Source organism: Engystomops pustulosus, chromosome 5, assembly GCF_040894005.1.
Source record: "Engystomops pustulosus chromosome 5, aEngPut4.maternal, whole genome shotgun sequence".
NCBI lineage: Eukaryota > Metazoa > Chordata > Amphibia > Anura > Leptodactylidae > Engystomops > Engystomops pustulosus.
Genome location: NC_092415.1, coordinates 188,809,177 through 188,823,684, shown reverse-complemented (window position 1 = coordinate 188,823,684; position 14,508 = coordinate 188,809,177). Strand labels below are relative to the sequence as shown.

The 14,508-nt window shown below is 43.7% G+C and overlaps 1 protein-coding gene across 2 annotated transcripts in view; it reads right to left on the bottom strand.

The window, feature by feature from the left end:
* MPP7 (MAGUK p55 scaffold protein 7) overlaps window positions 1–14,508 on the bottom strand; it is a 227,840-nt gene that overhangs the window by 87,354 nt on the left and 125,978 nt on the right. For both annotated transcript variants that reach the window (XM_072154085.1, XM_072154086.1), the window contains exons 5-6: window positions 8,625–8,702; window positions 2,300–2,380 (exon numbers count right to left, since the gene is read on the bottom strand). In XM_072154085.1, the coding sequence (XP_072010186.1) occupies window positions 2,300–2,380; window positions 8,625–8,702 (159 nt within the window). The remainder of the gene's footprint in view (window positions 1–2,299; window positions 2,381–8,624; window positions 8,703–14,508) is intronic.

Here is a 14,508-nt window from a genome sequence, read left to right as displayed (position 1 = left end):
TTAATGGACAGAATAAACAATAAATAAAAATGTAGAAAAAAAAACAAAAACAGGAGGCGGATTCTCTGAGTTATAATGAATTTTCCAGGAATAGTAAAGTATCATTTCTCCTACATCATTAGGGAAAATAAGAAAACTTTGTTCTCTTTTTAGTACATATACAAGCGGTCCCCTACTTAAGGACACCCGACTTACAGACAACCCCTAGTTACAGATGGACCCCTCTGCCCCCTGTGACCTCTTGTGACCTCTCTAGATGTTTTACTTTACTCCCAGACTGCAATGATCAGCTGTAAGGTGTCTGTAATGAAGATTTATTGATAATCCTTGGTCCCATTACAGCAAAAAATTTAGAAAATCCAGTTGTCACTGGGGCAAAAAAAAAAAAAAATTTTTGTCTGGATCTACAATGATAAAATCTACAGTTCCGACTTACATACAAATTCAACTTAAGAACAAACCTATGGAACCTATCTAACGTAACACAGGAACTGCCCTATATCTGTGTCTTATTACATTATCCTGTATATGGCTAATAAATAATAATAATTCTTTATTTATATAGCGCACACAGATTGCGCAGCGTTGCACAGAGCTTGTCAGATCGGACCTGAAAGGAGAATCTAAAAGTGTATTACAACGGTGTCGTATATCTAAGGCAGCTTTGGTGAACCCTATTTTATGCCCTATGTAGGGTCAGGACACCCAAAACCGCTTTCGCCCAATCCAACAAATTAGAAAGTATTAGTACCTTAAAGAGAGAGACCGTACAATCCATATTAAAGCTAACTTGCGCACATATAGCCAATAATAATAATAATTTTTATTTATATACAGGCGGTCCCCTACCCGACTTACAGACGACCCCTAGTTACAAACGGACCTCTGAATGTTGGTAACTTACTGTGCTTTAGTCCTAGGCTACAATAATCAGCTGTAACAGTTATCACAGGTGTCTGTAATGAAGCTTTATTGTTAATTCTGGTTCTGATGACAACCCAGCATTTTAAAAATCCAATTGTCACAGAGACCAAAAAAATTTGGCTGGGGTTACAATGATAAAATATACAGTTCGACTTACATACAAATTCAACTTAAGAACAAACCTACAGAACGTATCTTGTATGTAACCCGGGGACTGCCTTTACTGCCATCATATTAATTACTAATAAGTCTCTGGTTGTTTGGGATTAAAAACTTTTTATATCAGGTTCCAGGGGGTAAGAAAATAATAAAGAGTTTAAAATCGCCTCTCTGTGTTTCTGATGAGCTGCCATGCTGTCTTTCACTGCATATACAGAGGCCAATGGTGCAGTCACCTGACAGCCACAGCCGGAAACTCCTGCTGTAGCATAACTGTATACAAACAGAAAACAGAAGTGACAGGCGGCGCCACAGCTCAACGGGAGTATGGAGAGAGGATTGTTTTTTTTTAATCCCAGACAATCCTGGGATTATAATAATAAAATTATAATAATTAGTTAGTCTCTTAGTAATACGGCTGTTACCAGCCTATCCATCCCAGCCCAGAACCACCCATCTGACCCATATGTAGAAATCCTGAATAGACAATTGGGTCAAAACTATAGGAACTGATTGTTTGGGAAAGATTGTGCCTTAACCCCTTCATGAGCGTCATACAGCTAAATAGAGAGCACGTGTATAGACGTTGTGACAGTGGCTCCCTTTATACGGCTATATCTTTTGAATGGTGACAACTAGAAACACAGTTCTGGTATCATATTACAGAGGAGTATCTCCCCATCAGGATGTGTTTCTAGGTGCCACAGAACTGGAGACATCCACTTGAGAAAGTCTGGAATGGGGAGCTGTATTTAAAAAAGCCACAAGTTTTTGCAATACTTTAATTTAACCGTGGATATCACCGGCTCCATGGCACCTAGAAACCCAGAGGTGCCACTGACCAGAACATATAGGTGTTTGAAGTGGCACACAGTCATAACGTCTTTACCCAAGCTACGTGCACGGGGTATGTGCAATTCGGACATATATAACCGTATGGCAGTCCTGAAGGGGTTAAGGTACTACAATTCCCAAAATATAAGTACCTGTCAATGCCTCATCCTAACTATGCAGGTTGTCAGAACATTATAATTTAGGAGGTTACAGATATATTATCTGGGATGGATGATGTAAGGAGACGCATTCATAGATTTTTGGCCCCCCTCCTAGGAGATCATGCAGTTCTTTAGGAAGAATTACACCAGAATTCCAATCCATAATCCCTTCCTTTTCATTCCGGCCCGGCGGACGCTCCGCAGGTGTAGCATGTCCTCACCTTGAGATTTGGTTTTGACAGCAGTTTCAGCAATTCTCTGATCTCGCTGTTCAGCGGTCGGCTCTGCAGTTCCTCCGCCAGCTGTGAAAGAGACAAAATTGACACGGTGAGCATAAGCCGAACACTGCCTCACCCAGGGCGTCAGTGACAACCCAGAATCTATCTTGTTAGAGATTATTGCTTTCCAGTGTGCTCAAAACAGAAGCCAGCGTGAAGGAAAACAGACTATTAATCACCAGTCCTGCGCTGCGGCCTCGCGAGAGCACATTCAAGCCAGGTCTTTCAGTCGAGTTTAAACTCGAGTAATCGTATCTGGCAACGGGAGCAGGCAGATCACATTTTGATTTATGGCTACGGGGGCAAAGTTGCGCACTTCATTTAGAGGAATGGCTCTTTGCGTGCAGACAAAGGCCTGCTTGTAAAAACGGATGGATCAAACTTTGACACTGTCCAAGTGAAAAAGCGGCTTGTGAACGAGGTGGCAGAACCTGCATCTCTTCCAATATCTCATAGAGGATGTGCTGTTTGGGGCTTGGGTTACAAGAGGGGGGTTTGGAGAAAGTACAGTAGTACCTCTAACACTGCCTAATACCTGCACCTTGTATAAAAAAAAAAAAACGTATCCGCTCCAGTACTTTCAGATTTGGGCACCCTACTAGAAGTTCTGGGGCTTCAAGGGACCCGCTTTATCGGAAGACTGGCCTCAGACTAGAGAATAACACTAGATGTGACTTCTCATCTCCAAGCTATCGAACCCAAGTGTGAACTTACACGTATCTAAAGCAAACGCCAGTACATTGTCCTGTGCGATTAAAGATGGTGTGCCATACTCCTAGCTAACAATAGGAAACGTGTTTAGAACCAAGTGCATCAAGACGACAACCCTCTCCGCCTCCATCCTTATGGTTTCTCCAAGCGTACATCAACTTTTTGGGGCAAATTTACTTACCCGGTCCATTTCGCAAACCCAGCGGCGCGTTCTCTGCGGAGGATTCGGGTCTTCCGGCGATTCACTAAGGTCGTGCGCCCGATGTCCACCAGGTGCCGGTGCTGCGCTGTAGTCCATCTGAGTGCAGGTAAGCGGGTGTCAAGCGACCCTTTTTTTTCTTTTCAAATGCAGTGGTTTTCCGAATCCGTCGGGTTTTCTTACGGCCACGCACCCGATTTCCGTTGCGTGCAACCTGGCGCCATTGCGGCACAATCCGATCGCGTGCGCCAAAATCCCGGGGCAATTCAGGGAAAATCGGCGCGAATCGGAAATATTCGTGTAACCCGTCGGAAAACCGTGATTCGGGCCCTTAGTAAATGACCCCCTTTGTTTTCTACTATTCTGCAAAGCCCCCATAGGTGAAACTAAGCATTACACATTTCTACCTTACACATACTGATAGAGATTGGGGCACTGCATCTCGCTTGATGCTAAACAGTGGAGTGGTTTTCCTATATCGTTTAATGTAAAGGCTCTTTTTCTAGATTCCTGGCGTGGTTTACAGACCGCATGTTACTGTAACCTCTTTAATACCTGAGAAGCCTATAGATAAAATAATTCATGCCTGCACGTTGTTAACATAATGTCCTGGCAACATACACTAAGCACATTCATCCACTCAGACATCATTTGTTACAACGAGGAAAGCTGTCCACCCTCTCCGAGACAGATAAATGGTTATTGGGAAGCAGTTACTCGGTTTCCACCTTGGTGCTGCAGTACATTTTTCTTTTGTGTGGTAAATATTAAAGTGGCAACGCCGGGGTCCACCTGGTTATTTATAAGGCCCATAAACCCACAAAACAATTGGTGTCATTTGTTGCATAACACTTAAATGGGTTATTCAGCGAGCATAGTTTAATTAAATAGTCAGATAATATACAACAGCACTCGCCGATTCCCTGCCTTTTCTGTTCTTCCGATTACCGGTTCCTCTCCCGATATCTTATTTCCTGCTCCGTCTAAACGTACAGGAAATGACTGCTCAGTCAATCTTCAGCTTAGCCAAATCAACTTAAGCTGATGTGGTCCTTAATCCTACCAAATCTTGTACTTTACTTGATGTTGAAGCAGCAGTGTAGAAAAGACCATGCCTGACCAATATACCCAACTAGGGAACATGGGACTCTACTCAAACTGTTGCTCTGGAAGTGGCAGACACAACCCGGTGATTTGGGAAGTGGTAGACGCCTAACCCTAAGAGCTAAAAATAGTGACACTTGCCTCATTTTTTAAGGTTCATAATTTTTATAGTTATATAACTGGTGATTATTTCTGACCTTAATTTCGGTAGCGCTTGGTGCCTCTTGTCACTCGTGGGCTCAGTGGGATCATCAAATCGATGCTCAATCGCTACTGCCTCTTATAGGCCATAGGCAGAAGCTGCAGCGGGAGCGAAAATCCCAATGGGCTTCTGTATACCAACAGAGACCACTATCATGGATGCAAAAAAAAATGTAAAAACTATCCGCTCACCCAATCACGTTTTTCCTCCTCCAGAAAGGTAATGGCATGTGGATGGTGCGTGTGGATGGATCATGACTAAGACGCTGCCGCGTCGAAACGTGTAGATCACTTTGTTGTCCATTCTTATTATGTGCATTTAAAATAAAGAAGGATTTTAACGGATTTAGCGTGTGGATGAATCGTAAGTGCTGCCAAATCGTGTTTTGAACTAACAGAGACCACTAGGGATGGGAGGCCCGAGTATATCAACAGAGGCCAGTGAGGATGGCAGGTGCCACAAGGACCAAGGTATGTATAAGATCTTCATTATTTTTACACCACTGGCGGCGTATGTATCAACCCAGAAAACCCTTTAAGAAATTTTACTAATTCCATTGGCTTCAGCAACTGATCAGTTCTCACCTGGCACCGACACAGAAAGGAGATTGAGTTTTACATAGTGCCCGTCTCGCTAGTGCATTGATCATCCAAACCAAAAAAATGTTTTCTGGTAAATATATTGTCCTGAGGTTCAAAATTGTCCAACATAAGTCAAAGTGGTCTGTCTTTTTTTGAGAAAAGGTAGCACTGTTTCTTATAGGTTGTGTCTGGTTTGGCAACTTATCCTTGGTCATGTCAATAGGCCTGGGCTGTAGTATACAAATTCCATGGATAGGGTATGTTCTAATCCCGTTTCCGACCTGGACCACCCCATGCACCTCAAGGTGTTCGATTTTACGACTGTAATACTCCATCCGCACATCCTTACGATAGAACAGATGGATTAGCGCAGAAGGAATATGCAATGTGATGATAGAAATGCGTCTTAGGAGTGACAACTACAAGCTACGAGGCATAAATTGGACATTTCCTCAGGTTCCGTTTTTGTCATGGTTATCCCCTCATGCATCTTAACTAGTTTTTCTACAATTTTTGAATCGGCTCAGGAATAAAAAAAAACCTCACACAAGAAAAACATCATAAGGCTTGAGACGAAACCACAAGCAGGACCGCAAGTGGAACAGAACTATAAATTCACTTGATTGCAGATTATTTCAGATTGTTAAAATCCGAAGGCTTGTGTCTTAGTCTCCAGTATCAGAATAGGAATGGTGTTATATGCCAGAAGAATTAGACTCCAAGTACATCTTTTCGGAATGTAGGGCCCACATCCACCCTTTGCCTGCTCTTTCTACAGGACTTGGCTGCATCGACGGAGCTTGCTATGCCCATTTGGTGCACGTGGGGTTAAGCCTACCCATAAAACAAAATTGTCAGCGGTTATGGTCTTACTAGAGAAATACTGATTTCCATGCCTGCGACCAGGAGTTCTGACCCAAGCCAATTTGTGCTCTGAATCCCATGTCTTCAGCACTTTTTAATGTTGGTTTAAGAACATGTAACAGAAGATGTGCAAAGTCGTCATCTGGGACAAGGGGTTTGCTTTTGCAATGTTTTATGTTCGCTAATGTACATAATGTTTTTGTTTCTTAATCTACTGTTGGATAGTCACCGCTTTGCTAAAATGTAGCCAAATCCCTGCCAAGAAGTGGAAATCGAGATTGTAAATGGATTCCAAAATACTCCGTGCTGCAAAGAATTATCCAATCTGGAGACACCTAAGTGTTCTTAAGAGGTTTGGATGTTCGGTGGATTAGATAAGACGGAACGCCAAAGAGATATCCCATACACTTAATGAGTGAGGGAGGTCCCACTTTGACAATGCTACTTATCATGGGTTGGAGATGACTGTTACACAGTGATAAGTTAATGTTCAGTGAAATAGGAGAAGGGTGGTGACAGACTAATAAGCCTGGGATGACACCACTGAGGTTCCGACCTGAGATGCTACTATTAGGTAGAATTACATTTGATTAGGAAACCTTATTGAGGATATCGTAGAGCAAATGTAGTACAATTGTCAGGATTGGATACCCATGCTGCAGCTGGAACAGATGGCCAAAACCCTGCCTAAACGCAGTGCCCCCCATATGTGTACTGACAGCTTGCCCTGGCTGAGGAACAGGGAACCTGCCTGTCAATCAGCAGCTAGCGGGAGGGGAAGACGGTGTAATATGAAGACATCAGACTCCTCCCCCGCAGAACCGGGAACTGCAGACGATACTGCACATTATATAACTTATCCCAGACCAATAGGATAGCAGAAAAAGTGCATTATGGGGTTTATTTCAGATCCTATAGATCCTTTGTATAGCCTTGTCCATGTTTTGATCTTTCCCTATTGTATGCATGTATACTGTGACTAGTTGGGGTGTCCACCACTATGAGGTGTATTGCCCTTGGTCAGCTATTTCATGAACCTTTTTCTATTTTTAGCTGTTTTTATGGCTTGTGATTTGTCAGTGTCTTTGATAAAGTTTTTACTTTTTTTCCATACTTTTTGCCTCATCTCTTTATGTATATACAGACAGTCCCTGGGTTTCGTAACAAGACATGTTCTTTGGGTTTGTTCTTATGTTAAATTTGCATGCAAGTCAAAACTGTATATTTTATAATTGTTACTACAGACAAATTTTTTATTTGTCCCAGTGACAATTGAATTTTCAAATTTTTTTCCTGTAATGGGAAGAAGTATCATTGCAGCCTGGCTCTATAGTAAATCAGCCAGAGATCTTCACCAGAGGTCACAGTGGACAGAGAGGTCCGTCTGTAACTAGGGGTAGTCTGTAAATCAGGTGTCCTTAAATAGGGGACCGCCTGTATTAGAGTGTCATCAGTTTGACAACCCCTTTCGAAAAAGTGGTTTTATTGATCACAATATTGATGCTCTTTGCTATGGATAGACCAGCAATAGTATATTGGTGGGGGTTTGCCAATCTGTGGTCTACAGTGGTCTGTATATTTACAAGCCATTGTGCAGGAGATGGTGGCTTTGTCCAATTTACTCATATGGGACAAACTTGGGAGGTAACAAAGTGGGGTAATTATGGGTAATTCCGTCCATTGATGGGTAACAATGCCCATGGGGTTGATTGTAACTTATAGACAAGACCAGAATTGTTAACAAAATGCTGAGGTCACATAAGGACCCTGAAGGCCTCATGTGTGAAGCCCAGTCCAATAAATGAACACTAGTAGTTGGGGTACGGTTTAATGTTCTCTAACCCTGCACACGAAGTCTGACTTTCTGACGTGGCCCCCACATAGGCCCCAAAGAATAAATCCAGCAGGCAGCGATACCCGACACTTATTCTAAAAATAATATTTTCCCACCACCTTTAATGTGCGTCCCTCGGGTCCTCTGCCCAATTTCCCTCATACGCCTGGTGATAAACGAGCAGTTCCCAAAAAGCAGGTGTATGTTTTTCCCCCCTTTCTAATAGAATTATAGACACAGGAAATTGGCTCCTCCATCAGCAATTGCTTGTTGAACAGTCCTTTTTTTTTTGGATTATGACAGTAATTTGGACGGCTGGAGAACATGAATCACGGCTCGTATACTGCGCGTTTGGCTCCGACAACCCCCTCGCTGTATATTATATCACTCGTTTCTGCTGTATTAGGCGTCATTTTTCTTCTCCTGTCAGCAGAACAGACGTCTCATTTGTCTCTTATTGTAAGGCGCTCCTCTTGTCTGTGACTTTCTCCCCACGTTGGCAGAGGACGGCGCTCAGCCTCCCCTCTGTGGGACTGCAACCTGTAATTTTAATAACGCGGCGGCCACGTCCGAGCATACCAAGGTGATGTGTTTTTATTGCGCACGAATGAACACAAATTAAGGCGATGTCAGCAAGCACCCTGTGTTGACAGCGCGCTGGGAAGCAATCTCCGCAGTGTAGGGTTTGTATCCTGGGAATGACTTGCACATGTTTGTATTGGGATGGATTTCGTGTATAGGAATACTGGGGCTTAGAGTCGGCACATACTCACATCGTCTGCCAGGGCTGTAGCGCTGTGGATGATGGGCTGCGGGTTCTCCTTCTCGTAGTAGTGCAACTTCTCGTGTATCTGGGGGCAAAGAAGAAAACAGTAAAAAATTATTTACGTCGTCTCCTGGAGTCTATTTGGATTTCCAACATTAACTTCTATATCAAACAAGACGAAAAATAATTCTCCCAAATCTCCTATCTGATAATAGTGAACCGAACACAGAGGGGGTTTATAGATGAACCTTCCATAGTTCTGTCCGTAGATATCCACATGGCAAAACAAACGGACTATAAATCCCAATCACCCGCTTTCCCAAGACTTCTGAATGGTTTATAAGATAAAAAAGTTGCGAGTGATCACAGAGCTTATTTTTCTTCTCGAAAGCAACAATCATATTTTAACCTTACTTTTTAGATTTTTATTTTGTACAGGTTTGTGCTTTGAAATTTAGTATAAAACCCAAAAACCTAAGCAGTAGAAATCAACAGAATGCTGGACAAACTCATCTTATGCTTCGTTAAATGAAATTGACCATTAAAATCCTTCAAAATAAACCAGGGGCATTACTCATAGATCCAGGCACCGTGACTGTGGTAATCTTCATATATCTGTTATCCTTTGAATCCTTCCTTCTAAAATCACCTTGTGAAATTATGCTAATGAGTCAAAAGGGGGGCTTGCTAGATTAACTCTGTGCTGCAGCTTCACAGGCTGTTACATTGTCTGAGCCTACCTCCTTCCCCCTCCCTGTGCCTGATGTTATCTCACAAAAGAGGGAGGAAGGAGAAGTGCTCCTTCACAGTGTAACAGCCTGCAAACCTCCATTATGGGAAGGGGGGATGGGCATTCTGGTAATACCCACCAGCGGCCGTCTAGCTCATTAGCATAAATGTAAAAGTTGATTTTACAAGGAAGGAGGCCATGGATAACAAATATAAGAAAATTACCACAGTCACAGTGCCTGGATCTATGAGTAATTGTCCCTGGTTTATTATTATGGATTTTGATGGTAGATTTCCTTTAAATTGTGTATAACTTCTAGGAGGATTTAGGGAACCTGCTGATCCAGACAGTCCTCAGTTGTATAAGAAAATTAGGAGAAACTGTGGTCCCTTGGCTGTTGGACCACTATGGATCAGACATCTATCCCCCATCTTGGATAGAGGACACAAATGTTTATAATGAAAACCCCCTTTAAGCAAGTGGTGATTGTTGGTGGTGGCATTAGGAATAACATAGCACTGCCACTACATATTGGCTGTCTCTGACAATTAAAGAGACACAGTCACTACACAGTTAACTTTATCTGCAGTTCACAACCGGTATTTCCCCCTCTTTAGCTCACAGAACCAGAGTCCTGAAAGTTGACATTCTTTAATATGACACCAATGAGGGGGATGAATTGACCCTCCTTCTACAGCCTCTTAAAGGGAATCGTCTGAGGCAAAAAGTGACTCTTCTCAGCTAATTTGCATATGACTTTCTAGGAGATTTTTTTCAATAAGTGAGATTACACATAAAACAGAGAATTCTATTAAGGCTTTCCATAGCCTACTTAAGGGGGGCAGTAGTTTAGTGTAGTAAAAGTTGGCAACAGCGTCCCTTTAAGGCTGAATTTACACTGATGTATGCCCACACGGCTACGCCGAGTGGGCATACGTCGGCTGCGGTTGAGAGGTGAGGGGTGACCCCTACCATTTCCATTTCAATGCATTATGTACTGCCCGTAACACAGGAAAAGATAGAACATCTTTTCCCCGTGTACGGAGCAAAACGGTGCCGCACGTGTGCCCCAATTGCTTTCTATGGGGGACGTATGTATGGCCGTAAGCTTGCGGGCGTACAGACATCCCCCATACGGTTCTGTGCATGTGGCCTCAGAGCTTGTTAATTCATACATATATGTAGACATTCCCTACAAAATCTTTGGGGGAGATTTATCATAAGCCTCTGAGAGCAGAACTGTTCTAGTTGCCCAAATCAACCAATCAGAGCTCAGCTTTCATTTTCCAACAGCTGTTTATAAAATTAAAGCTGAGCTCTGATTTGTTTAAATGAGCAACTAGAGCAGTTTTACCTCAGAAACTTGATGATAAATCTCCCCATTTGTTTCTAATGTTAATTCTGTAAGTGAATTGATACAAGGAGGAGGTGGTGGAGCTACCAACATGAGACTATAAATCATTTAACACAACGAAAATACTCCTCTTGCCAAAAAACCACTGCCCGTCTGTTGCTGCCATTGGATCTGTAAAAGAACCAAGCACAGAAGCTCGGTTACAACGCTGCAAATCCAAACTATACAAGAATCCACATAAAACACGGAGTCTGATTTAAAAAATATATATATATACCGTATATAGAATTTCCATTCCTTATAAAGCGTCCATGTTTATAGACGGAGGTTTAAGATGTGATTTGGGATATCGCAGCCCCTACCTTCCACAGACCCAAGTCACCTGGTAGGACCCTACTATGGGAAATGTACCAAGACCCATTTGTCATTACTGTCTGCTGAAGTGTTACATATGAAGTCAGGTGGAAAAAATGTGCGCTATGCAGATTAAGCCGTAGAATAACAGGGAATATGAGTGCCTTCTGTGTCGTGCCACCATATTGCAAAAGCAATCATTTCCAATGGCTTGTCTGAAACTACAACACTTTATGGTTCTACCTTTGCGGAGAGATTACCACCTTACCTAGTAAATGTGCCATTATTTCATTTCCATTTTTATTTTTTCATTCTCTTGGCTACTAGAATTGTTCCAGTATTTGAAATGAATTTTCTTAAACCTGGGAGGTATTCATATTATAAAGTGTGACTTGACATGCAGGCAGACAATGATGTCATCGAGGACTACCGTCTGCCACCGGACGCACCGTTACTTCATTGCCGAGGAACAACAATAGCCCTAAAAACGATGCGTGTAAGAAACGACCAAAAGTCTAAAAGAAAGGCAACAACTTCTGCTCTGAACAGTCGGGCCGCGTTCACATGCTGCATTTAGTAGCACAATTCAAGCACACACCGTGTATGATCGCGGCCCGGAGAGTGAATTATATAAACTGGTGCAAGGCGAAGGTGAAGTTGTGGTCGGTGGTGAACAGTAAGACTGAGACGTCCACATGAGTCAGGGGACTTTTTTTGGGGGGTTCAATAAGGAGCCACAGGAACTTGTGTTAAGTTTGAAATGCCAATATCTGATGATAGGTTCCCTTAGGGTGTGGTCACGCGTTCCACTTGTACTGTGTTTTGAAACACAATGCAACCAGAAAGGGAAGGAGATTATGCAAATCCCATCTGTGTTTTGGCTCAAACACATGTGTGATCAGTAACGAACATTTTGCATGGAAAAAAAATCCAACACACGGAAAAATGAGTACACACCTGGAACATAATATCCAGAAAAGTAGGCGGAGACCTTGACCTAGATATCCAGATAAGTGAATGCACACCTGCAGCTACATATGCAGACGAGCACACACCTGCAGCTACATATCCAGATGAGCGCACACCTGCAGCTACATATTCAGATGAGCGCACACCTGCACCTAAATATCCAGATGAGCGCACACCTGCACCTAGATATCCAGATGAGCGCACACCTGCAGCTACATATGCAGACGAGCACACACCTGCAGCTACATATCCAGATGAGCGCACACCTGCACCTAAATATCCAGATGAGCACACCCCTGCCCCTAAATATCCAGATAAGCACACCCCTGCACCTAAATATCCAGATGAGCACACCCCTGCACCTAAATATCCAGATGAGCACACCCCTGCACCTAAATATCCAGATGAGCACACCCCTGCACCTAAATATCCAGATGAGCACACCCCTGCACCTAAATATCCAGATGAGCACACCCCTGCACCTAAATATCCAGATGAGCACACCCCTGCACCTAGATATCCAGATGAGCACACCCCTGCACCTAGATATCCAGATGAGCACACCCCTGCCCCTAAATATCCAGATGAGCACACCCCTGCCCCTAAATATCCAGATGAGCGCACCCCTGCCCCTAAATATCCAGATGAGCGCACCCCTGCCCCTAAATATCCAGATGAGCGCACCCCTGCCCCTAAATATCCAGATGAGCGCACCCCTGCCCCTAAATATCCAGATGAGCGCACCCCTGCACCTAAATATCCAGATGAGCACACCCCTGCACCTAAATATCCAGATGCGCACAAACCTGCACCTAAATATCCAGACGAGCACACCCCTGCACCTAAATATCCAGATGAGCACACCCCTGCACCTAAATATCCAGATGAGCACACACCTGCACCTAAATATCCAGATGAGCACACCCCTGCACCTAAATATCCAGATGAGCACACCCCTGCACCTAAATATCCAGATGAGCATACACCTGCACCTAAATATCCAGATGAGCACACCCCTGCACCTAGATATCCAGATGAGCACACCCTGCACCTAAATATCCAGATGAGCACAAACCTGCACCTAGATATCCAGATGAGCACAAACCTGCACCTAAATATCCAGATGAGCACACCCCTGCCCCTAAATATCCAGATGAGCATACACCTGCACCTAAATATCCAGATGAGCACACCCCTGCACCTAGATATCCAGATGAGCACACCCCTGCACCTAGATATCCAGATGAGCACAAACCTGCACCTAGATATCCAGATGAGCACAAACCTGCACCTAAATATCCAGATGAGCACACCCCTGCACCTAAATACCCAGATGAGCACACCCCTGCACCTAAATATCCAGATGAGCACACCCCTGCACCTAAATATCCAGATGAGCACACCCCTGCACCTAAATATCCAGATGAGCACACCCCTGCACCTAAATATCCAGATGAGCACACCCCTGCACCTAAATATCCAGATGAGCACACCCCTGCACCTAAATATCTAGATGAGCACACCCCCGCACCTAAATATCCAGATGAGCACACCCCTGCACCTAGATATCCAGATGAGCACACCCCTGCACCTAGATATCCAGATGAGCACACCCCTGCACCTAAATATCCAGATGAGCACACCCCTGCACCTAAATATCCAGATGAGCACACCCCTGCAACTAAATATCCAGATGAGCACACACCTGCACCTAAATATCCAGATGAGCACACACCTGCAGCTACATATCCAGATGAGCGCACCCCTGCCCCTAAATATCCAGATGAGCACACCCCTGCACCTAAATATCCAGATGAGCACACACCTGCACCTAAATATCCAGATGAGCACACACCTGCACCTAAATATCCAGATGAGCACGCACATGCACCTAAATATCCAGATGAGCACACCCCTGCACCTAAATATCCTGATGAGCACACCCCTGCACCTAAATATCCAGATGAGCACATCCCTGCCCCTAAATATCCAGATGAGCACACACCTGCACCTAAATATCCAGATGAGCACACACCTGCACCTAAATATCCAGATGAGCACAAACCTGCACCTAAATATCCAGATGAGCACACACCTGCACCTAAATATCCAGATGAGCACACACCTGCCCCTAAATATCCAGATGAGCACACACCTGCCCCTAAATATCCAGATGAGCACACCCCTGCACCTAAATATCCAGATGAGCACACCCCTGCCCCTAAATATCCAGATGAGCACAAACCTGAACCTAAATATCCAGATGAGCACACCCCTGCCCCTAAATATCCAGATGAGCACAAACCTGAACCTAAATATCCAGATGAGCACACACCTGCCCCTAAATATCCAGATGAGCGAGTAACTTGTTCTGACATAGCAAATAGTTCTACATAATAAAGTTATCCATTCAAAGCTGAAAAACAAAAATCTCAGCCGGTTACCTATATGCCCGACTAACGCTAATAAAGACTAAAGGATTGT